The 25,362-nt window shown below is 49.7% G+C and overlaps 1 protein-coding gene across 5 annotated transcripts in view; it reads left to right on the top strand.

Annotated features, from left to right (window-relative positions):
- The window catches only part of Prdm11 (PR/SET domain 11), a 74,571-nt gene that overhangs the window by 14,161 nt on the left and 35,048 nt on the right, over positions 1-25,362 (top strand). For 2 of the 5 annotated variants that reach the window (XM_051184128.1, XM_051184132.1), the window contains exons 2-4: positions 18,350-18,474; positions 18,787-18,890; positions 19,340-19,602. In XM_051184128.1, coding sequence (XP_051040085.1) covers positions 18,350-18,474; positions 18,787-18,890; positions 19,340-19,602 — 492 coding nt within the window. Of the gene's footprint in view, positions 1-17,164; positions 17,369-17,397; positions 17,781-18,349; positions 18,475-18,786; positions 18,891-19,339; positions 19,603-25,362 lie in introns of those variants that run through there. The other 3 variants (XM_051184129.1, XM_051184130.1, XM_051184131.1) reach the window with 3 other exon arrangements.

The raw sequence follows: 25,362 nt of genomic DNA on the forward strand, positions 1-25,362 counted from the left end.
TTAACACTCCAACCAAGGTGGCTGCCATTGCCAGTTACTACGTACAGCTGGGGAAGCTGGGGTATGGGGAGACAGCCTCACCACGTAGCCTGGAGTGGCCTCAAACTCATAGGGATCCTCCTGCCTCAGCCTCCCAGGTGCTGGAGTTACAGGTGTGCCTGCCTAACCCCATAACTGTCTTACCTCTAGCACAGGCTACGTGAGGGAATCCACCAGACTGTGGAATAAGGGTTTTTCTGGGAGGCATTAAAGACTGGGAAGTCCTGAGTGAGCCACTCTGTCTCTTGGCACACCAGTTTTGAAGGGAAGAGGCCCACACAGTACAGTTGAGAATTTCTGTACCCAGGCCCTGGCCATGGGCAGCTCTCACTCCCGGAGAACTGCAGCTGAGCTGACTTGAACTACATCCTAGGAAGTAGGCGGTGCTCCTCCCAGCAGACCACACAGCAGCTCAGCTGCCAGCCCCCGAGGATGGAAGTACATTCTCTCTGCATGGATGGCTGTGGGGTATTACTGATGCTGGCTTTGGCTTCCTCTGGAGCCAGAGGGCCTGAGGACAGACAGTATGCCTACTTTATGCAGGACTCTTGAGTTACCATTAAACTCTACAGCCTCTTCTACCCGGCCTACAATGCTGCCCCCGTCCTGGCTGCTCATAAGCCCATCCTTAATGAGGCTCAGGAAGGTGAGGTAACTTGCCTGTTTCACCTGCCTTCAGATGATCCTCCCACCAGCAGCCTGTTGCTGGAGTTTCTTTCCCACCAGGTCCCACCACCCTCAGCCCCAAATAAGCACACAGAATGCTATATTAAACTGTTGGCCAATGGCTAGGGCTTCTTATTTGCTAGCTCTGACTTAATTATTGACTCATTTCTCTAAATCTTTGTGTTTCCATGTGGTCTTGGCTTACCAGAGAATATCTGGAGCTGTTACTCCTTTTGCGGCTACATGGCATCTCCTTGTGGTCTCTCTCTGCCTACCTTTCCCAGAATTCTCATAGTCCCACCTGTATTGGACAAATAGTGTTTTATTCATCAACCAATAAGAGAAACATATCCAGAAGAACATCCCCTATCAGTAGCCTGTGCTCTCCGTGGGTCCCACAAATAGGAACAGCTACCTAGATGAGACCTAGAGCCAGGGTCCATGTTAGGCTTACAAGTGACCCTGCTACATAGTCCCTACCCAAAGGGAGTCCCTCACTCACACCCAGACTTACTTTCCACACAAAGCCCAGCAGCAGGTTCTCTGTAATGGTACTCACACTTGCTGTGTGTCTCCCTGAAAGCCCCTCCTCCTGGGTTAGTAAGGAACCCCCGCCTAGCCAGGGGTTAGAACAGGGCTTGGAGTCCAGAGCCTAAGACAGGAAAACGCATAGATGGTACGGAGGAGGGGCTGCCAGTGTCCCCTTGTCACACTCACCCGAGGGCTGGAGACCAGAAGTGCCAAGTGTGGGAAAACATACAACCTTATGGAAAGCAGGGGTCTGGGTGCAAATCCAGTTTTGTTACTTCTCTGCAGTTGCCCAAGCAACCTCTCTGGGCCTGATTCTCCTCACCTATGAAATGGGGGCAATAAGATGAAAGGATGGGCACCTAGCAGAAACCCAGGCATGTGTCCCGTTTGCTGAGGGTTTGCTGCCAGGGAGGGGACAAGGAGAGACTTAAGAGAGCTCTAGAGTCTGTGCCAAAAGCCCAGGAAGCTGAGGCCAGAAATAGACAAGTCCGGAGACAGGGGCTCCAGATGGCCAGGCTGCCCTCTGCCAACCCCAAGCCTGCGTACAGTCGTCCCTCCTGAGGCTTGCCATTGCATGAATTACCTCTTGGCAGAGCAGATTAATTTTACCTTCCTGGTTTTTGTGATTCATTTCTCATCTGGGAACCTGTGAGAGGAATAGAAAGAGCTCTGCTTGTTGGATGCTAGGTGCCAGCTGCAGTGTAATGCCATGTCCTCGCGGGGCGCCATTGGGTTATCATAATGTGGTGTAAATGAGCGAGTGGGCAGTGGATCCCAGGGCTGGAATCCAGCGGTTTTACCACAGTCTATTTTGGCCTCTGTGGTGGAGTAGGTTGGCAGGAAGATGTTTGTCACCTGCTGGTCTAGTGCTGGGAGTTTGTATAATGCTGATTCCCGCCCCCTCCCCCAACTGTGATCATTAGAGCAAATGGGTGCTAAAGAAAGTCAAGCCTGACTGCCTCCTTGTTACAGACACATAAACTGAGGCTGCGTGCCTAAGTGGAAGAGGTTGAGCTCACGGGCTCACAACGGCCCAGCTCGACAGTCTTTTCATTTCATAGGGGGACAGTGGGAAGCTTCCCTAACTGTGATCATACCAGGTGCCTGTCCTCCCAGCTCCTGCCTGAGCCCCTTGTAGGGATCTGGCTGCCTGTGTTCTGCTCCCATGCTTTTCTCTTGCACCGTGGAAGCACGTGATTGCACCCACGTCACCTCAGTCTCTGCAGGGTTCAGTGTGGGGGAGCAGTCCAAACAAAGCAAGATGAGCAGGTAGGCGGGAAGGTTCACAAGTCATCATCTGGAACTTGTCCTCAGTCTCCCATACAGATCCCCGGCTTAGATGCCTCACACAGGGGATACAGGAGGTTAACTGGCTGCCTCCAGAGCTGGGGAGCCATGCTGGCCCATCTGAGCAGGGTTCCCACTTACCCCTGCACACAGCCACCATGTGGGGCCTCCTGCACAGTGTGACCAGCCCTTGTGACAGTAGGGGAGCAGACTGTCCATGCCTTCCTATGGAATCTTCCCTTTCTCTAAAGCTGGAAGAAGTAAAAGTCGAGAAAGCAGCAGCAGCTGCCAGTTTGCCACCTGCACTTCCTTCCTTCTTGTCGCCTCTGGGTGGAGCAGGTTCCATGGCAATTATCTTGTGGGATCCTCTCAGGGACCCCTGCCTTCCCTGTGCAGGATCCCTTCTTCTCTGCTGAAATTTGTCACCTGCCCTACAACATTGCCACCTGGGAATAGTGGCTTTCATCTGGTTAGACTCCACACAGCTACTGTACAGCTTTGCTCAAGACATTTAACCTCTCTGAACTTCTTCCATCTGAAAAGCAAAAAACCAACTAAACAAACAAACAAAAACTGCTTACAAGGTTAAGAACTTTATGAAATACAACCTGCTGGAAACTCAGCCGCCATGGAGAAATGGGATACATGTGGCTCAGTGTAAGGTCCAAGAGGATCCTGAGAGCCTCAGGCCACCGTTGGGTCCAGGGGATCACACAATGTCTTGAGGACTCCTCCCAGCCTTCTCTGTTCCATTCATAGGCAGATGCTGGGGTGGGGTGGGGGTGGGGGTGGGGCACAAGCCTGGCAGCAGGCACCTCTGTTCTGCATCCATTTCCCACTGGATTCCTGTGAAGCTCCATCGCTTCATCCATTGGCTGGGCCTCCTACTCTTCCTTGTACCAACTTTTGGATATTGCTGATCCAGTATGCTGATCCATGCTGGATCCAGGCTCCGATTGGTTGGTCTTCACAATCACACACCCATCTGGAGAAGGGACAGGACAAGACATTCCCACAGGCATGGCTGCTGACCCTTGCGGATGGGAACCTTGTTCTCGGGATATCCAGCACATAGGACAGGGCTAGCATTCAGTACCGGTACTGCAGGAGCACAGGTCAAGAGGGAATGAATGGGCGCCCTCCACTGGGTTTGGAAGACACCTGCCAGGGCACTGATGTGTTATAGCTTCTCCTGCCTTCTTCCTGGAGGCCTGTCAGGAAGGTCACCTTCCTGGCTGTGTCACAGCTCCGCAGAGCCTCTTCCCTCTAAACTTCTCAGCTCACCAGAGCAGCCCAACAACCCCCGTTTGTCCCACAGGTGTGACAGTCATCACAAGTGTTAGTGACCGTGTCATCATGCATACTTAAGCATCTTACCCGACATTGGTCTCCTTCATCTGTGAGCTTCAGTAGCTCTCACTGCTTGTCCTCCTTTCAAAGCAGAGCTACTGTCCCATCATCCATAGGAAGGGCACAGTGAGAAGTGAGATTATGCACACAGTAGGTGCTTGTGAAAGTCAGGGTCTCTCTGCCTCCCTCCAAGGCAAGATCTATGCCAGCACACCGTCTGTGCATGAGCCCTTTGACCTATATGAAAAAGTATTTATTCAGTTCTTCATTCATGGCTGCCATAGGTGCATATGCGCACGCACACGCACACACACACACACAGAGAGTCATGGAAGTAAGCCCGGATCCATAGTGTTAGTACTAAAGTACAAAGGATCAGAACAACTTTTCACCAACACCTTAGTGCACATACAGTAGGATCACCTGCATGGTAGACTAGTCACCTGGCCCTCAAATCACATGGGAAGATGGGATGAGGCAGCAGCTCTGTATGCCGTACAGAGAAGCCTGTCTTCAGGAAGCCATCAGGTGCATGCTCACAGCCCCCTTGACCTACTTTGTTATTATGTGACCAGTGGCAGAAACAGTTTTGGGGTCAGAGGACAGGAAGTCCTTACAGCAGAGATGCTCAAAGGAGATGTTACAATATGTCCAGAACTCAAGCAGGCAGCCCTCTCCCACCTTGAGCATGCCCTTATATAGTCCCCTAAACAAGTCATATTAGGCAGATTTTGGCTCAGGAAGTCAGGAGTTGAGCCCAGGGTTCTGTTTTACCAACAAGCTCCATGTGATGCCAACACTTGAGGGTTGTGGGCTCATCCATTGGAAAAGAGGATGGAGACACACTGGAGGTGTGGTGTTTTTAATTATAAGATTCTAGGTCATGGCAATAAATACAGAGCCAATGAGAATGGTGAAGATGGGAGGGATGGACATAGAGGAGGAGACTGGGGAAGTGCTGGCAAGGCTGGGCCTCCAGTGGTCTGTATGTACCTGTCCTTTCTTCTCCCACGGTGTGCAAGAGGCAGGGGTATGTTTGAGAATTCTCTGTTAGCCAGGGTTCCAGTTTCAACACTGCCAGGTGAAGGCCCTATGCATGACTTAGGGGGTGCTTGCCCAGATTTCCTGGGACTCTTCAGCAGTGGGAGGGAAAGAGTTAGTGAGACCAGAGACCATGGTGTGGCCCTGGCACTTGTCCAGCATAGGCAGGTTAGTGGTCTATGTGGGAAGCCCTTGGTTATCCTCCAGAGAGCCCCATGTCCAGGCCTGGGCCCATCCTGGCCTGCCTACCTTCCTGCTTTGCCACCAGTGACTGTGGATTTCCTGGGCCCTAGACAGCCAGGCCCAGATACTTCTTCCTCCTTCCCTCCTGCCCCTGGCTCCTCAGCCTTTACTGGGCTCTGGATGGCCCATATGTGGGATTCTGGAGCCCTGAGAGTTCTTGGGGAATTTATTTGGACCTCAGGGCTCTCCCCTACAGAGTAGTTGGGGGAGCCCCCACTACCTTCTCTCTGAATTCTGGGATAGCCAAGGGGGAGAAGCCTGGGATTTATTTTTAAAACTCTTTTTAAAATTTTACTTTTATTTTATGTGCAGTGGTGTTTTTGCCTGCATGCATGTCTGTGTGAGGGTGTTGAATCCTCTGGAACTGGAGTTACAGACAGCTGTGAGCTGCCCTGTGGGTGCTAGGAATTGAACCTGGATCCTTTGGAAGAGCAGTCAATGCTCTAAACAATGCTGAGCCATCTCTCCAGCCCCCTTTTTAAAACTCTTAGTATCAACAAATATTTTATTACCTTTCAAAGAATGAATATGAATGTCTGTGTATTTGTCACCCAACCTTAGTTAATAATGCCTGTGCATTGCTGGTCTGTTTTAAATTAAGAATGTATCCTGCTGGTCTCAAATACAGTCAGAAGTACCTCCTCTCTGGCTATTAATCTGCCACTGGCAACTATCATTGCTCAGAGCCACCAGTACATAAGAATACATCTAAGTTTCAGATACATTCTGTGTATGCTACCAATGCTGTCGTGTATTTGAAGAAATATTTTCTCCTATGTGTATGTGTGTGTGGGCGCACGTGTGCCATGGTGCACGAGTGGAGGTCAGAAGATAACTTTAAGACGTCAGTCCACTCCTTCCATTGTGTGGGCCCAGGGTTTGAACCCACCAAGCTTGGCAACAATGTCTTTTACTCACTGAGCTCCACATATATTTTTGCATAACAACCTTACCAGGTAGAGGCTTCCTGTATCCACAGGCCCACAGAGGTTCAGGCACTCTCCCCCCCCCCCCCAGTTACACAACTCGAAGCATCATGGCAAGCACTTCTCATCAGCCTTTCTGTTTCTTACTCAGACCCTGCTGTCACCACGGAGGAGGTCATGCATCCGAGAGTCTGTTGTGTGTCCACTTTGCACCAGGCCCTGTTCTGGCTGCACAGGACACAGCAAGAAACAGAATAGATAAGCATCTTCACTTCCTGGAGTCTGCATTCTAGCTGGAGAGACCGGGGCCAATCTTATAAATAAATACTATGCAAGTTGGACGGTGGTGAGGTCTACAGAAAGTACAGCAGGAAGGAGAGAAGGAGCAAAGGCTGCTGCTATTTCATATAGGCTGCCCAGAGATTTAACATCAGTCAAAGCCTGGAGGGTGGGGCAAGCCATGTGGATGGATCTGCTGGAAAGAACACTCCTTGCAGAGAACAGCCAATGCAAAGACTCGTGCAGAGACTGGGGTAGTGGGAGAACCATGACAGACAGGTCTCAGGAAGTGGGGACAGTGTCCTGTTTTTATTTGTTGTGCATGAGATGGCCACCCTGCAGGGTTTGAAGCAAGGGGCCCTTTGTGATAGGTTCTCCTAGGCTGTGGGGGTAGGGAATGGATAGTAGGGAGCCACTCAGGAGAGGGAGTCTGGAGGCTGAGGTCAGGAAGAGTGCCTTCCTCCTTTAGGACAGTTGCCTGATGTGTAGATGTGTTACTGTGTTATGGAACTCACAAACCTTGTATAGACTCAGGGAAAAGAACAGGGACGGTGGAATTGAAGGTTAATTGAAACTTTAAAACTTTCATTTTGTGAGATCAGATCTTTAGGAGGCTGTTGTTGAATTCAAGATCTGGATTACAGGGGTGAGGCAGCATAGCCAGCTTCTGTACATCTTGTAAAGGCCCCAGGACCATGTCCCTCTCCACAGAGGGCTCAGCGCTAACAGAGAGGATGCATCAGAGCAGGGGGTGGTTTACAAGGCTCAGGTAGAGTGCTGGAGCCATTAGGCTAAGCCTAGCCAGAGGGGGGCCCCATACCTGCAATGGGGCGGGGCAGGGCAGGGTGGGTGACAGCTGCTCAGCACAGAAACCCTGTCTGGACAGGCTTGAGAGACTAAAGCAGGGTTCCAGGAAATGAAGAGGCAGCTGGCTTCCCAACCTGCTGACAGGCACTCTGGCCTTGCCCATTGAATTACCCCTCGAGTGTGTCCAGCATCCGCTAGTTCTCCCATCCTTCAGCCGCAATTGTGTCCACTAGTCCACCCACCTCTGACACTGGCTTCCCAGACTTGGCACAGACCGCAGAGGAGAGCCACCTCAGACTCCTCTTTCAGATCCTAGGTGTCTAGGCCTCTCACCTCTGTAGAGCAGAGGCTCCAAGACCCTTCTTCAGTTTCCATCATCCACTAGGTTGACCCACGGAACTCAGGAAATGGTGTTTCCCACAATTCCTGGATTATAGAAAGGCCCGGCCCAGACGGTGCCAGGTGGAAGAGCTGAATAGGGAATGGTGTCGGGGAGGCCAAGGAGCTACTGAGTCCTCTCTGGGGACATCCCCCAAGTCGTGAACCCCAGTGTGTTCGCGCGCGCGCATGCGCACGCGCTGTGCCCAAACAATGGAAAGCTGGAAAGCTCAAGTGAAGGCTGGAGACTGACTTCTGGTGTTTTCCTCTGTTTCTCTTATTCATTCATTCATTTATTTATTTATTGAGTAGGGTCTCTTACTGAACCTGAAGTTCGGTGTTTCAGCTAATCTGGGTAGCCAGCAAGTCCCCAGAATCCATCTGTCCCCTTCCTGTCTGCAACACTGGCATTATAGACGGGCACATGATCCCATGCCCAGATTTCATGAGTGCTGGGAACTGAACTCAGTTCCTTATGCTTGCACAGCAAACACTTTCCCCAGTCCCACATTTTAAATTGTATTTAAATTTTCTGGTTCTGGTCATGGGATCCAGTGCCCAGTGCATGCTAAGCAAGCATTCTGCCCTGGAAGCACAACCCAGCCCTGCTGAGGTTTTATAGGGCTTAATCTCCAGCCCCCTTCCTCCTCTTCCAGAGGTCAGTGGATGAGGCCGAAAGCTCTTGTCTTCTAAAGAGCTTTTTGGAGACCAGCTCCACCCTGTAGCTCTCCAGAGTCCCCACAAGTCACCTCATTAGCATAAACTCAGGTGCTAGCCAAAGAACTTCTTATGAATAGCAAGACATTCAAGTTAGTGAATGTGCCAGAAACCAAGGACAAGGCCAAATGTGTTTCCTATTGTACCCCATGTCCTTCTGCTCTGGCAGCTGGCTTCATGGTAAGAATGTGCCCTGCAAAGTCTTCTTCAGGGCTTGGCTGCCTTAGCAACAGTGGCTGGGGGCTTTCTTGCCACAAAATAAACACCTTTCATTCCCTTTGAAGGCCCACCTCATGTGGGTCAGGTTACTCCTCCAGGTGAGAATGTCCTGGGTGATAACATTCCTTAAAGGCCAGGCCAGGCTCTGGCTGGGAGTGATGGCAGACACTCAGGAACAGAGGCCAGCCTGGTCTACAGAGCTAATTCTGGGACAGCCAGGACTATACAGAGAAACTTGAAAGACAAACAAAACTGGAGGTCTGACTAGAGAGATGGCTCAGCAGTTAAGAGGAATGGCTGCTCTTCCAAAGGACATGGGTTCAATTCCCAGTACCCACAGTCACTGAAGAGACCATAGAGTTGCACCATTAGTTGACATGGGCAGCCCCTGCTTCTGGGACTGAGAGTGGGCCAGATGCTCCTGAAGGGAGGTGTGACACCTGGGCATGTCAAGCACGATGGGAAGCAAGCCAACAAAAAACAGTGCCACTCTAAACCACCTTCTCTAGGCTTCCTCCAACCTCTGCCTCTCCAAGTCCTACCAACTGAGGAGTACACATAGTACATCTTAGAAGTCCTGCAGGAGGGACCACCCTGGAAGGACCACAGTGTTCTACCAGACCCACCCAGCTATGCTCCCCTGATGCTCCTTGAAGGAAGCCCTGATCTGGCCAGAGCTCAGTTCCACAGCTGTCTATGGAGTTTCTTGCCTTGAGGCTCTGGCAGATGTTTTGCCTTTGTTTTATTAGCATACTAGTTAGTTCATACAAAAAAAAATACACATCCTGAAAAAGCATGGCCCAAGATATTTCCACAAACATACCCATAGAACTAGCATCCAGGCCAAGAAATCAAGCCTGGTTTTAGCACCCTAGGATGCTGCTTTTACCTACTGGTTCCAAGAACAGTTCTGACTTGAGCTTTGTATCATTTACTATTCATGTAGATGTGACTACATACCTGACAGAAAGAATCCGAGGGAGGAAGGCTTTATTTTGGCTCATTGTTCAGGAGACACAGGCCATCGTGGTGGGGAAGGTATGGCGGCTGGTGCTCCATCTGTGGTAGCTGGAGTGAGGCCTGCTTACATCTCAGTGACAGATCATGTTGCAGAGAGACCTCAGTGGGAACTGGTAAGCCCCTGGCTTTAGGCTCTCCCCTACCTCCTGGAGCCCCCTACAAAAGGGTCCACACTTTCTCCAAACAGCAAACAGCTGGAACAACCGCCCAAACCTGTGAGCCTTCGAGGGGGCAGGGCTCAGGGGCATTGAAAGTTAAACCGTAACTGCCTCACACCACAGCTGGACCTGGTTGTTTAGTTTCTTAGCTTTATATACATCAGACAGCACAGAAAATTCCACCTGGTGTCTAGTGTGCATGTGCCCATGGTTAGATTACTCTCCTTTCTGTGTGGTATTCTTCTCACTATTTTATTTCATACACTGGCACATGCCTGTCACCTCAGCTTTCAGGGGGCCGAGGCAGGAGGACCAGGAATTCAGGGCAGACCCTGTCTCTAAAACAAAAAGCAAGCAAGCTCAGTGAGCAGCATGCACTCCAGGAGGAAGCAGGGCAGTCCTTTAAGGTCTTTGCTTAGGATGCTGACAGCTAGCCAGTCTGTTGATCTGATTGGCATAGGACAATGTGAAGGGAGAGGACGGATGTAACAGGCAGGCAAGTCTTCAGAAGTAGGATCATGAAGAAAAAGTCAGGCGTGTTTCATGACAGAAATACCAGCATGCATTGCTCCATTGGTAGGTCTCTCATCCATCAAGCATGTACTGAGCACCACTTTTGTGTTCAGCTTCTAATCTGGATCCCTTCTTTTGCCAGCAGGGATTGAATCTAAGAGTCCAATGATAAATGGAAAGAATTCCTTTAAAGCAGCAGTTCTCAACCCCTTTGAGGGTTACATATCAGATATCCCTGATATTAGATATTTACATTACAATTCACTACAGTAGCAAAAGTACAGTTGTAAAATAGCAACAAAATAATTTTATGGTTGGGGGCCAGCACAACATAAGGAACTGTATTAAAGGGTCGCAGCATTAGGAAGGTTGAGAACTGCTGCTTTAAAGGTTTCATTCTCCTGACCCTTCTTTCCCTCCTCTTTACCCCTCTCCCTCTTCCTCTTCTTTTTTTCTCCTCCCCTTTCTTCTCTCTCTCTCTCTCTTTGTCCTCCTCTTGTTCTTCTTCTTGCTGAAGCCGAATCCATATCCTTATCCAGATCTTGAAATGGCATTACTTTGCATGTATCTTCTCATATTGCTCCTGGGCTTATTCCCCACCCCACAGCAGTTTTAGACTCACCCCAAAACTGAGTGCAAAGTGCAGAGTTCCCATATGTCTCTGCTCCTTACTCACCACAAGGGCATGAGTATTTGTTTCACTTAATGACCTCACAGTGACATCATTGACATGAGAGTTCCTTCTTGGTATTGGCGATCTACAGATACGGACATGTATCTGCTGTAGAGTCACTAGTGTTCTGCTACTTTGTCCCTTCCTGTCTCCACAGATTCCCTTTCTCAGAAAGTCACATTGTGGCAAACATAATATGTAGCTTTTCCTCAGTGACCTTTTCTCTTAGTGATAACTCCCATTTTCCTTTCATATGTAGAACATGTGCTTCCTGTCAGTTATCACCCAGCAGGACTGTAAATTGCCATCCAATGTTCCATCCCATGCTCTGTGTCAGCTTCTCTCTGCTCTTGGAGGTTTAAATCACTTTTGTGTCTTGCTGTTATGGATCACAGTGTATAGGATAGCTCTGCAGATCCATGTTTGCTGGAGGCTTGGTTGTATCCTCACAATGGAATCCTAGGTGGGGGATTTCTGATGCGGAGAGCTGGTCTTTGGGTTACTGAACTGCCCTCTGGGAACACTGTCCCTTATCATATCCCATAACATTTGCGTAACTGTTTCTTCTCATTCTTGGCAATCCTCAGTATCACTGAGATTTAAGATTTTGTCAGTTTATTAATGGAGAAATTATATTGGAAGGGGCTGCCTGGTACCGAGAAAGATCCTAATCAGAGGCCAAGTTCAAGCCCAGAAGGGAAGATAACTCTGATCGATTAGTGATATTTGCCATGGGTACCACATCAGAGTATGGGAGATGTATGCTTGTCATCTCTGACACCCAAAGCCTGCGTGTTAATAGCTTTTACACTTTTTCATTGAGCATTTTAGCCACCTATCACTTCTTTTACAAATTGTTCTTGATTTTTCTATTGAGCCGAATATCATTATAAACTGATGAGAAGTGTTTTCCTACTACGTATAGTAACTGCTGTGAAGGTCCTCCCCCAAGTGCTAAAGACACAATTTAGGGCTTTACACATGACTGACAAATGATCTGCCTCTGACATATATCCCCAGCTCATCCCATTTTTATTTTAAACTTAATAAGCTAACATAAAGAGTTTTTTAGCTTTTTATTGATGTTTTTGTGTGAATTTCACATCATGCACCCAAATCTCACTCATCTCCCTGTCCCCCCCATATCTGCTTTCTCCCTCAAAAGAAAACAAAATATTGAAAAAAATTAGAATTGAAAAAATTCTTCCATGATAGCTGTGGTGAGTCACACAGTACACCCTTTTGCCCAAACAGCTTCACTTCAAATGTTCATTGCAATGAGTCATTGGTCTAGTTCAAGGTCTCTGGCTTCTGCTACACCATCAATACTGGATCCTCGCTGGTACTCCTTATGGATATCCTGTTGTTGCCCTGTGTCTTGGAAATCCTACAGCTTTGAATCTGCTGGACGACGGGCTGTTTCACAGCTCCAACAGGTCATAGATGGGGTAGGTGTGAGGGTGGGACAACTCAAAGCCCTAGATCTGGGCCTGGGTGGTAGCTGAGTTGGTCAGCTCCATTTCTAAATGTCAGAAAATTTTCACCAACTTCCCTTTAATGTCTAATACGCATGTATGCATGTATGTATGTATATTCAGAGAGACATGCTCTGTTTCCTTGAACTCATGATTCGCCTATCAACCTCCCAAATTGCTGGGTTAACCCAGTTTATTATACTTTTAAATGATACTAACATTTAAATGGTAACAACTAATGTAGTAAAGTTAATATTATGGGCCAAACATTGTATGTGTAAACATGACCCGTGAAGCAGAAATGTGTGGATAACCAGTCATTTGTCATTTGTCAGTTACGCAGCCTAGGTGTGGCCATGCTGGTATCAAGCGACAGGATGTAATCTAGTATAAAACATCCATGAATTTAGCCAGGTACAGTGAGTGGCACACACCTTTAATCCTAGCACTTGGGAGGCAGAGGCAGATGGGTCTCAGTGAGTGTGAGGCCAGCCTGACTTACACAGTAAATTTCTGGAGAGCCAGGACTATGTAGAGAAACCTTGTCTTAAAACAAAAACAAATAAACAAAACAAACAAACAAACAAAAACTTCCACAAATTCAATAACATCTTTTAATAAATTTATATTATAGTGTTATTCTCTAGTAATCCTGGCATACAGAGACAGGAGGATTGTAAATTGGAAGCTAACCTGTGTTACATAGCCAGACTCTATTTTGTTTGATTATTTGTGTTTTGAGACAGCGTCTCACTGTAGCTCTGGAACTCACCATGTAGACCAGGCTGGCCTAGAACTCACAGAGATCCTCTGTGACACCTCTGCCTCCCCAGTGCTGGGATTAAAAGTGTAATCCATCACACTTGGCTCAGACTCTCTCTCTTTCTCTCTCTCCTAGGTAAATAGGTTAAAAATGCCTTTTGCATGTCATAGGAGCAGCTACCTACATTTTCAGGCTTATCTCACATGTAAATTCAAAGATTATCAATCATTCTCCCACAGATGGTGTTTGCTGAGCCTATAAACTCAACTCTTCAGGGGTTGGAGTATCCGAGTGTGGTTCCCAGGATCCACATCAGGTAACTCACACCTGTAACTCCAGCTCCAGGGAATTTGATGCTTTCTTCTGGCCTCCATAGACACATGTATATGTGTGCACATACCCAGGTGTGTATGTATACACAAACATACAAATAAATTTTTTTAATTCAACTATTCTCTTTAATAATTCCAAACTGTCTCCATTCCCATTCCTTTGATCTACCATTTACTACCAATAGTTGATGGGTTGTGGTGGTCCGCCCCAGTGAATGGGAGAGCTAATCAAGGGGATTGCCATTGTTTGAGGCCAGCATGGTCTACACAGCAAATACTAGTTCAGCTAGACTACATAGGGAAACCCTGTCTCAAAAAAGCAAACAACCTGCTGGGTGTTGGTGACACACGTCTTTAATCCCAGCACTTGGGAGGCAAAGGAAAGTGGATCTCTGTGAGTTTAAGGCCAGCCTGGTCTACAGAGTGAGTTCCAGGACAGCCAAGACTACACAGGGAAATCCTGTCTCAAAAAAACAAACAAAACCCAAACAACTTAGGTTAGAGAGTTGACTCAACTGTTAAGAGCACTTGTTGCTCTTATTAGAGAACCAGGGTTCAAGTCCCAGCACCCACATGGTGGCTCACAACCTCCTGTAACTCCAATCCCAGAGGATCTGACACCTTCTTCTGGCCTTCACGAGCACTGCACACACATGGTATGCATGTATTCATACAGCCAAAACACCCATACACATAAATTAATGAAGTAAAGTAAGAATTTAACTCCCTACAAAACAACATCGAAAAAGATAACCATTAATCAGATCTTTTCAAGAAAAGGAAACTGAGGCTTAAAGCATAGGCAAAAATTACCTCCGTTTATGCAAAAACAAGCCCAAGCCCCCAAGGCTTAGGGTCCCTAGCCCAGGTATATGTCTGACCTTAAGTCCTTTTGTTATTCAAGGGGACATCAGAAGATGCAGGGTGTATACCAAACAGAACTGCGGACTCTCCTGGTGCCAGGCTTGAAGGAAGCCAAATGGGCACAGCCTTCCTGATGCTCCATCCTCCTGACTGCCAAGCATTCTGGGATCCTGGCTCTCTGCCAAGGGTGAAAATGAGCTGCAGGCCCCTGGCCACTCTCTGCCCCTCCTTTTGGGTTTGCATCTCATTGCTGAAGGTTGCACCAGGCTTAATCTCTGTAAGTGCAGACTCCAAGGAGCCAGGCTACAGGGAGCAGTGCCAGCAGTTTGGAGTGCTCCATGAGGCTGCCCTCTGCTTGAGCAAGGAGGCCAGAGAAATATGCAGAAATGGCTTTTAGAGCTTCACCTGGCCGGCATCTTCTGGTGCCTACTGAGATTAATATGAAAGACCTGGTGAAGGTCACCAGCCTGTGTTCTCTGTCTCCAAGTATAGGTTCACTTAGTCACATCCTGTTCTCACCCATGTCCCTTCAATTGAGACAGTCTTTTTCAAAGTAAAGGTGCCAGTGACCCACTTCAGGCTTTAAATCAAGTTGGCTTGATCATGGCCTCTAAGCAGCTGGGCTTTTCCAAGAATGGAGAGGACCAATAGCCTGTAATTAGATGTTAAGAATAATGAGAACAGGGGCACCATTTTTGATTTGCTTACCAGGAAGCTTAGAACTGAATGGATGCTTCATCACTTACCATCTAACCACAGATTCTTGAAATTGGTGCCTTATGGGTGCAAATGGGAGAGCATGGTAGACATAGGACATGCTTATCAGCTCCGACACCCAGAACCTGAGACCTGACACTCTGTTTCCTAACCATCCTATTTTGTACAAGTTGAATATTCCTAGTCTGAAGATCCCAAATCCAATGTAAGTCAAAATCTGACATGTTCAACAAATGATCAAATTTTGGAGCTCTGGGATTTGGTAAAGAGCATTCAAGTGTTGGGACCACACCACTCCCAAGTTTGAAACACTTTTGGCCAAGCATATGATTCTGCAAGGAAATGTGGAGTACCACATGCAAGCAAAAACCACAGGCTTCTCTATTGAGGGGGTGAGGATGCTGCCTGAAACCATTTGAGCTGGACTATATGTGAATTTCTTGTCCTAAGCAGTCATTATGTCTCTTTCCCCTCCACCGGAACCCTGCCTGTATCTCTGAGCAGCCAGTGAAATACAGCCCTTTTAAAGTTGTGGTGGTAGTCTCTTTCAAAGGCCTCCCCCCACCCCCCACCCCCGTCTGTATCCTATTTTATCCCTGTGGGATGCCCTGGCAGTTATGATTACTACTGGCTTGCCTACGAAGACTCCTGGATCGATGGCTCAGTGGCTCCCACAGCACTCTCAAGGGACTGGTTCACTTCCCAGCATCCACATCAGGTGGCTCACACCACCTGGAATTCTAACTCCAGGAGACCTGTGGAGCAGAAGCATTACTGGGGTCAGAGGGCGGTGAGGAGATGGATGAGTACACATCTAGTTCCCAGCCAGGCATTGTGGCTGGTGGAGTACCCAGGAGCCAGAGTAGGGGAGCACTGTGCAAAATGGTCCTAGACTGTGTGCTTTCAGAAAGCACCAGAGTCTGTCAGTGATTGGCTAAAAAGAAAAGCCAACCTAGTGGAGACTATTGCAAGCTGCCCCTGTTGGTGTTGCCTGGTTATGTTCCTGATCAGCCTGCTTTTCCCTCTTTCCTTCCTTTTTTCCTTCCTTTCTTCCTTCCTTCTTTCCTTCCTTCCTTCCTCCCTTCCTTCTTTCTTTTCTTCCTTCCTATTGTTTTTTGTTGTTGTTCTTGTTTCCAGTTAGGGTTTCACTATCTAACACTGCCTGTCCTGGTACTCACTTTGTAGACCAGGTTGGCCTCGAACTCACACAGATCTGCCTTCCTCTGCCTCCTGAGTTCTGGGATCAAAGGCATGCATCACTTTTGTTCGTCTCCTGATCAGCTTTCTATTCCTGGATTGTAACCTCCTCCAAACTTATTTGTTCCTGTCACCTAATACATGGGTGATGGAAATCTGTCATTAGCCACATTTTGGTGGAAGGAGAGAACCGATTTCCTGCAAGTTGTCCTCTGACATCCACACACGTTCTGAGTGAGGTATGGCCCCACTCCACATGAATAAATAGATTTACTGAGAGAAATGGGAAAGTAGAGAAGTCAGATAACCTTAGTTATCAGTCAGTTTGGCAGCCATGGCCAAGTACCACAAACACACCATGTAGCTTCAGCCTCTCGGTTCTGAAGGTTGAGAGGTCAAAGATCAAGGTGCACTCAATCAGTTCCATTGAGATGAGGACACCATACCTTCTGCTTCAGTTCCATTGAGATGAGGACACCACACCTTCTGCTGTATCCTCACAGGCATAGAGCCCCATGTCAGCACTCCCTTATGAGGGCACCTGGCCCTAACACCTTGTCCAGGCCGTGTCCTCTCCAAATAGTCACATTGGGATTTAGGACTTGAACATACTGGAGTGTCAAAGGGCAAATGTTTAGCCCCTAACACCTGCCCTGTGGCTGCACAGTGTGTTACTGAGACTTGAACTCAGTTGGCGGAGTTCAGGCTGCTTCCAAATGCTGGGCTTGTGGGACTCCTGCGGGTGCAACTGCATCCCGGTCAGCCTTCGTGACCTTGGGCAAGTCCCTTCTCAGCTTCCAGCCCTCAGCACCCTCTTTTTCCACGGGTGGCTGGGGAACCATCTTCTGGGCCAGGAGGTGGAGCAAGACCCGGTGCTCGCACCCTGGGCGATGCAGGTGGTGCAGGGAGCGGGCTGCGGTGGCCGAGGTGGGTGTCGGCGGTGGCGCTGCGGAGGCTGCTGCGGGCCGCGCGCGACCGTCCGCGCGTGAACCTGGGACTGTCCCCTCGGCGGCCACCCCTCCCGCCGCTCGTGTCCTGCGTGCCCCGCGCCCCTCCCGGCCGCCAGCCAACTGCGTGCCCCCGGGGCCGGCAAGAAGCCACATGCCCCCGCAAGGAATGCCGGGCTGCAGGGAGGGCTGGGGGCGGGCCGGGCCGCGGCGCCCCGCCGCGAAGGTGGGTGACGGCCGGGGCGCCGCCCCCGTGCACACTTTCCCCGCGGGCCACGCGAGCGGCCGAACCGCGGCCCCCGGGCTGGGGGCAGGGAGCCCTGTCCCCTGCGGTCCCCTGCGCGAGCCCCCCGAGTCCCGGCTCGCAGGAGGGGCAGGCCGTGCCGCTCCCCCACCCCTCCCGCCGCCGCGGGCTTTGGGGCCCCCGGTGGGGAGCAGGGGGCTGGTGAGCCGAGGAGCAGGGGTGTGGCCAGCGGGGGCCCCGGGGAGTGAGTCACACACACACTCTGCTCGCCCAGTCCCCGGGCCCTGCACGGTCCCAAGGCCGAGCTACTGCACAGCCCGCCGAAGAAGAGTGTCCCGGGGTCTGGCATGAGGACCTTGGGGAGGGGCTGCAGCCGGGTTCTGTGGTGAGGGCGGTAAGCATGCTTTGGGGACACTCCCCCCCCCCCCGGAGAGAGGGGTGGGTTTGGAGTTAGGGCTAGTCCTGGCTGGCACATAACCAGCTCCCCAGCCCCGCCTGTACCTGCTATGAGCTGCCCAAGGGGCCTGGCTTCTTCCTCCTGGCAGCCCCTCACTTGGGGCCTCACAGCCAGCCATGCAGGGCACATTTCAGCTTTCCACTCCCTCGGGCCCCCCTTGGCAGAGTTTGCCAGGTTCTTGGGGGTTCCTTGTGTCCTTTGGATTTAATGTCCATGCTGTGCTTCCCAGGCCTGCCTCCTGGCCTGAGCTGCCCCTGGGCCCTGACCCCATGGGGCTGGTGGCTCCAGTCGTCCCCAGGACCAGCCCGGGATAGAAATGGCATTTCCTCTTGGCCAGGCTACAGCTGTTTTTGTTGTCTGAGTTCTCAAGCGCTTCCTCTGGGGATGGCAGGGAGGGTAACCAGACTCCTAGGGACCCCTGCTCTTGCTCCCAGCTACTCACCGCTCTCCCCCTGTCTCTTTGATCTTCTTCCTGTGCTGGTCCGGCCTCCCTTGCCTGTCCCCAGGACAGAATGACTGAGAACATGAAGGAGTGCTTGGCCCACCCCAAGGCGGCTGTAGGGGACATGGTGACAGTAGTGAAGACAGAGGTCTGCTCACCACTCCGGGACCAGGAGTATGGCCAGCCCTGGTGAGGCTTGGTGGTGACTTGAGGAGGGGAGGATGGGTCGTGGGACTGGATTGGTTGGGGATCCAGGGGATGGCCACCTTCCTTACTGAGCAGCTCCTGGGGTCAGAGGTGAGCAGGCACTAGAACTTGGACAGAGTTTCTCAGGGCCCAACTCTTAGGAATGCAGGCGCTCCACCACTCCTGCAGCCAAAGACCAGCCTGTTGGAGTTCTTTGCCCATCTTGCCTCCTGGACAGGTGTCTAGCCTGCCTTCCCCCTGGGATGTCTCTGATGGCTTCCTTGCTTTTCTTTTGTGGGCCCTTGCCCTGGCCAGCTCTCGGAGACCAGAGCCCTCTTCCATGGAAGTTGAACCCAAGAAGCTGAAGGGAAAGCGTGACCTCATCGTGACCAAAAGCTTCCAGCAAGTAGACTTCTGGTGTAAGTGGAGTTGAGGCTCTGGGTGACTCCTCCCTTCATCCCACACCCCACCTGCCCTTGACTTGGGAATATTGGGCCAGGGTTCAGTGACAGGCATTCACCCAGGCACATCCAGCAGCCTCTCTTAGTTTTTATAGTCCTCAGATGTGCAGTGGCAATTCCAGATCAGCCCTGTGGCCCCAAAGCCATTTTTTTACTTGAGACAAAAGCCTTGGCATTAGCAGCATGTCCTTCAACCTCCCAGGGAGGATCATGGGTTATTGCTGCTGATGGCCCTGGGCCTGCAGCTGTCTGGGCAGATCTAGGGCTGGGAAGCATAATCCACACTCAGTGTGTTTTCTATTGCACTGAGTGGTCCTTGGTGTGGCCCTTAGTCATTCCCTCAGCCACTGTGGGGAGTATGCTGTCATACCACCACTAAACTTTCCCTTTTCTTCACATCCTTCCAGTCTGTGAGTCCTGCCAAGAGTACTTCGTGGATGAGTGCCCGAACCACGGTCCCCCCGTGTTTGTGTCTGACACGCCAGTGCCAGTGGGCATCCCAGATCGGGCAGCCCTCACCATTCCACAGGGCATGGAGGTGGTAAAGGAAGCTGGTGGGGAGAGCGATGTGCGGTGTATAAATGAGGTCGTCCCCAAGGGCCACATCTTTGGCCCCTATGAGGGGCAGATCTCTACCCAGGACAAGTCAGCTGGCTTCTTCTCATGGTTGGTGAGTGTCCCCTGTACTATTCCTTGGGAAAGGTTGATAAGGGACTTGGAAGGAAACCAGCACGGGATAATTTATGCCCGTACAAGTTCTCTTCTGTGGTTTACCTATGGCTATATGGATGATGGATCTTGCCATCCTCCTGCTCCATCCATGTGGTCTTTGTCCTTTGGTGTCCAAAGGCCATGCTAAGGGATCCCACCTCAGTAGCAAGCAAGTTAGTCATCACCAGATAGAACGTAAAAGGCTGATTTTCCCAAGTATCCTTGTGTGTGTGTGTGTGTGTGTGTGTGTGTGTGTGTGTATGCGTGTGTGAGCACACGCTCACTCCCATGCATGTGTGCATGTGTGTGCATCTGGCTGTCCAGTAGTATTTACAAAGACCTCAGCCAACCCCTCTTTCAAAGTGGAAGATTTGTAGTTGTGGGCTGCAGGGCCATAGAACATGATATCTGGCTTCGAAAAAGGGCATGCCAGGTGCTGGAAGTAAGGCTTTCCACATGACAGACATGGTTCCCATTCTTGGGAGCAAATGGTCTCATGGGAAGACAATCATTGAACAAGCATATACAAGTGATTGCTGCCACTCGAGGAGGAGCACAGCACACTCTGGGACACTGCTTGTGGTACCTGGATCCTGCATTGGGAATGTCAGCAAGTTTTGCTGTTCACTGTCTAATGACTTGGAATGTGTCACTTTCTTCTCTGGGCCTGTTGTGACACAAGGCTATGAGAGCTGCTGGTGAAGATTCCTGTTAGCCCTTGTTTCTGGGAGTGTGATTGCTAAGCCATTAAAGCAATTGTCATTACTTGATATTGCTGCTGTTGGCCTGTGTGGTATTGTGAACAGGAACGGCCCCCACAGACTAACGTGTTTGCATGCTTGGCCCATAGCTAGTGGCAATATTAGGGGGTGTGGCTTTGTTGGAGGAGGTGTGTCACTGTGCAGGTAGGCCTTGAGGTCTCCTGTGCTTAAACTACACCCTGTGTGGCACAGTCTCCTGCTGCTTGGGGATCAAGATGCGGAACTCTCAGCTCCTTCTCCAGCACCATATCTGTTTGCATGTTACCATGCTTCTCGACATGATAACAGATAGACTAAGCTTCTGAAACTGTAAGCCCACCCCAACTAAGTATTTCCCTTTATAAGAATTGTGCTGGTCGTGGTGTCTCTTCACAATAGAAACCCTAACTAAGGCAGCCTGGTTGGGTTCCTTCAGTCTAAGGCTTGGAGAATGAGTCACAGCTGGTCTTGGAAGAGGGCTAGAACTTCAGTCCACGAAGACAAAAGATGGGGAAAAAGTGTGCTATGGTGACAATGGAGGTTAGCAGAGAGGATGGCAGTGGCAGCGTGTGATGCATTTCCCAAGCCTGAGGACTGAGGGAAGCTGGTGATGCGGCCAAGCAGAAGTATGGCTAGGTCAGGTTGTGGCGCAGAAAGTTTTGGCCTTGGGGAGGCTGGGGCAAGGGTTCATGTCAGTTGAGTACAGTGATGGCTTGAATTGAGGCGAATCTGAGAGATTCTGGAGCAAGAGCCTTGAAGTTAGTAAGATGGGCAGAATGCCAAAGTGAGGAGTAGGGGCTTTCAAAAACACAAGGAAGGGTTCCTAGGACTGCTCGTGGGACAGGCAGACAGTGGGGGAGGGGGACATTGGACAGTAGAGGAAAGCAGCAGGGCCATTCATACCACATCCACTCCTCTCTCTGAGCATCTCCTTGGTGCCAGGCCCAGAGGCAGGCTAAATCAGATGTGAATCTTACCTGAATGGCAAGAAGATAGAACTAACCAAAGAATAATGAAAACACACATAAAACTTGGCAGGTATTGTTGTTGAGATAAGAAGCTGGGAGAAAGTAAAGAAGCAAGGTAACCCCTGTGTCCAGAGGTCAGGAGAGGTCTCCTGACACTGAGCTGGGGTTGAAGGAGCATGACCACCTGTGTTAGTCAAGGTTCTCCAGAGTTACAGAATTTATAGAATGACTCTCTCTCTCTCTCTTTCTCTCTCTCTCTCTCTCTCTTTCTCTCTCTCTCTCTCTGTGTGCATGCATGTGTGTCTCTGTGTGTGTATGCATGTATACACACCCACACCCACACACAGGATTGATATATATGAGGCTGACTGTTTTAGCCGTCTTCCATATATGCCAGAATCCTGAAAGAGTAGGCTCTAATGCCAGTGACTTGCTAGCAAGGCAAGAGCAAGCAGGCAAAGAGCAAAAGTTTCCTTCTTCCACATTCTTATGCAGGCTTCCAGCCAGCAGAAGGCATGGCCCAGATTAGCGGTGGGGTTTCCCACCTCAAAGATTCAGATTAAATCTATGTCTTCCCACTTCAAACATCCAGATTAGAGGTGGATCTTCCCACTTCAAATTAAGCAAAAACCCCTCACAGGTGTGCCCTTCCGTATTTCTGTTTTAGTCAATTCCAAACGTAGTCAAGTTGACAATCAAGACTAGCCATCTGAAGTACAGATGGGTGAAGGGTATCAGATGGGTGGACTTGCATGAGCAAAGGCCCTGTGCAGGAAGTGGTACACACCATGCCCAAGCAGCAAACATGGGCTGGAGAAGGGATGGGAGGGTACCATGTGGGGTCCAGTGCTGACTTCATTTTTTGAAGGGCTGTGGGAAGTTTCCAAACTGTTTCAAGTAATGAGGAATGTCCAGAACATATTAATTTGTTTACTTATTCAGGGTTGTGGTGGTGTATGTTTATGTGTGTGTCTGTGTGGAGGTGTGAAGCCAGAGGTCAGTGCCAAGTGTCTTCCTAACTATTCTACACTTTTTTGTTTGTTTGTTTTCTGAGACAGGGTTTCTCTGTGGTTTTGGAGCCTTTCCTGGAACTGGCTCTTGTAGACCTGGCTGGCCTCGAACTCACAAAGATCCACCTGCCTCTGCCTCCCAAGTGCTGGGATTAAAGGCATTGGCTACTACCCAGCTCTCCACCTTAGTTTTGAAACTTTCTCTCTAACTTGGATCTCACCAATTCAGCTAGGTTGGGTGGCCAGTAAACCCCCAAGGGTCCTCCTGTCACTGCCTCCCCAGCACTGGGACTACAGGTACATGCCACAGCATTGGGCTTTTATCTGGGTCCTGGAGATCAGCTCAGGTCTCCATGCTTGTACAGCGGACACTATCCACTGAGCCCTGTTCTCAATCCCAGTTAATGTTTTGAAAGGACAACTTTTGCTGCAGCCTACAGAACTGATTGGGGCAGAGACGTGGCATTGGTTAAGAAGCAGGTAGAGAGTATGATTTCAAACCTACAATGGAGGTGGCATGGGTGGAGACAGGAAAGCGACATGGTGAAGAGAAGACCAGTTTAGGAACGGATGAGGGATAAGGGCCAGTCAGGATGGGGTGGCTGCAGCAAGGGAGCCAAGTGTCAAGGACATCTTCAGTCCTCTCTGCCTCTCCTGTAGCAGGTGGGTGGAGCTAAGTGAAGACTTTCAGGAGGAGAGAAGTTTGAGAATGCTTGGGATTCCAGTGTTGGTCTTGTTGAATGGTGAGGTCAGCAGGCAGGTGGATGTACAGTTCTGGAACCTGCAGAGGAAGTATAGAGATCCTATTTGTAGATAGCAGTAGAGGTGGATGGGACCTAGTCTCAGTACCAAGGGACTTTAACAGTTGACAGTCCAAAAGGGGTCATGGGACAGAGTGTCACTGGAATAGAAGCAGGCCAGGAGAATGGCATAGCAAGAAGAAAGCTCTACAAAGGCTGTTGGGCCAATGGGTCTCATGCTTCTGGGAAGCTCAGGGTGAGCAGGCTTAGCAGTGTCCGATGGGTCTTATGCCTGAAAGAGCATTGTAACATTAGCAGGAGTGGTAGGCCTCAACCTGGGATGTTTGTACCCACATGGTATTTGGCAATATTGACAGCTCAGGGAGGGAGTGTGCTACTGATGCCTAGAAACAGAGGCCAGGGTTAGTGCTAAATGGTTTGTACTACCTAGGACTGCAGCCTACAGCAAAGCTTATCAGTTGCCCCTGCAGGAGAGTGCTGGAGCTGGGCACCTGATTAGCATAGAGGTGGCCAGTAGAACAGCTTCTCAGAAATTTGGTCAGAGCTCAGAAGTGGAAGTGAGAGATAAGAGAGGAAATGGTGATTGGAGGAAGCCACTAGGGTCAGTGGAGCTGTTACTAGAGAGAAGTTAGCTTTACTGTCCTTAGGGCCAACAGGAGTACTTGGAGAAGAAATGGGAGGATGAGGTAAGAACACCAGCCATATGCATTTGTAGCACCTCTAGAAGGTTCTGAAGAAGCAACTGGTTATGGAAAGGGCTAGGTCAGCAGTATTTTCCACCACCTAAGGGACAGCCCAGGGTAGGTGGGTGTGGTAGGCCCAATAATGTCTCTGGGAAGATTAGTGTTAATTGCCAACTTGGCAGGATCTGGGGTCACCTAGGAGACAAGCTTCGAGGGGATTGTTTAGCCTCTGGCATGACTATGTGCGTTGTGTGTGTGTGTGTGTGTGTGTGTGTGTGTGTGTGTGTGTGTGTGTGTGTGTATGTGTGGGGGGGTTATCTTGATAGGTTGACTGATGTGATGTGGGAAGAAGCATCTTAATTGTGGGTGGCAACATCCCCTAGGCAGGGATTCTGGACTGTGTAAAATGGAATGAGTTGAGCACAGGTGTTCATTCCTCTTTGCTTCTAGACTGTGGATGTAATGCAACTAGCTGCCTCGAGCTCTTGACCACTGGGCTTCCCCATCACGATAGACTCAGGATTGTAAGCCGAAGTTACCCTTCCTTCCTTAAGTTGGCTTTGTCAGAGTATTTTATGACAGGAATGAGATTAAGATATAAGTTCCATGGAGCTCTCATTCTCATCTCCAGAACTCGTGACTGTCTTTTGGTGGTAGAAGGTGCTAGCATGTGTGATTACAGCAAGGATCTGGAGACAGGGAGATAATGGCTGGGTTAAAGTAATTACAAAATATTTTCATGGAGTTGAGACAAGAGGGTTAGGGTCAAATCAGAAGTAGGAAAGTGGTACCTGCTGGCCTCCCAAAAGTGGAGGAGGCTGGAGGTGTTCAGACAAACAGCTAACTTAGGTGCCTATTAACGTATCAAAGCAGACTCTGGCCACCAATCTCCTGCAGTCCCCACCCATTACTGGATCCTCCTGGCTGGCATACCCTTCACCCTACCTCCTACCTTGAACTCTCCAGCCCAGGGGCGGGGCTGGGTCCCTTTACTCAGCTTCTCTTCCTTGTATAACCCAGACATTTTGACTAAGTGGTTCTTTTGGTTTCTGGTCTCCTGACTCACTTCTGGCCTCTTGGCTCCTGGTTCCTCTTTCTTCCTCCTACCCTCTCTCATCTCCCAGTTCAGTCTGCACTCTTCCAGATGCATCTGCCTGTGATCTCCCTTGTATCTATAATAAAATCTCAACCCCTTAGGAGCAGTCATGTATTCCTTTTATTTCTTTTTCTTTTTCCATTCAGGAGGCTGGAATGCTGGTGGCCTATAAATGTGGAGAAATAGGTGGTAAAGACAGGTTCTTGATTGAAGGAGTTCTGACCCTCAAAACTGTAAAAAGTATATTTGCTTTGTTTAACATGTAAGCGTGTGTGTGTGTGTGTGTGTGTGTGTGTGTGTGTGTGTATTCCACATATGTCAGAGGCGGCTGTTTGGACCTCACTGGGTATCCCAGGGAGCAGCTTGGCCTACTTAGATGATAAATGAGAAAGGAAAGGAAAGATCTGAACCAATGATACAGATTTGGGGCTGGAATCTGGAAACCCTGCATCATAAATACA

Source organism: Phodopus roborovskii, unplaced genomic scaffold, assembly GCF_943737965.1.
Source record: "Phodopus roborovskii unplaced genomic scaffold, PHOROB, whole genome shotgun sequence".
In the NCBI taxonomy this organism is placed as follows: Eukaryota; Metazoa; Chordata; class Mammalia; order Rodentia; family Cricetidae; genus Phodopus; species Phodopus roborovskii.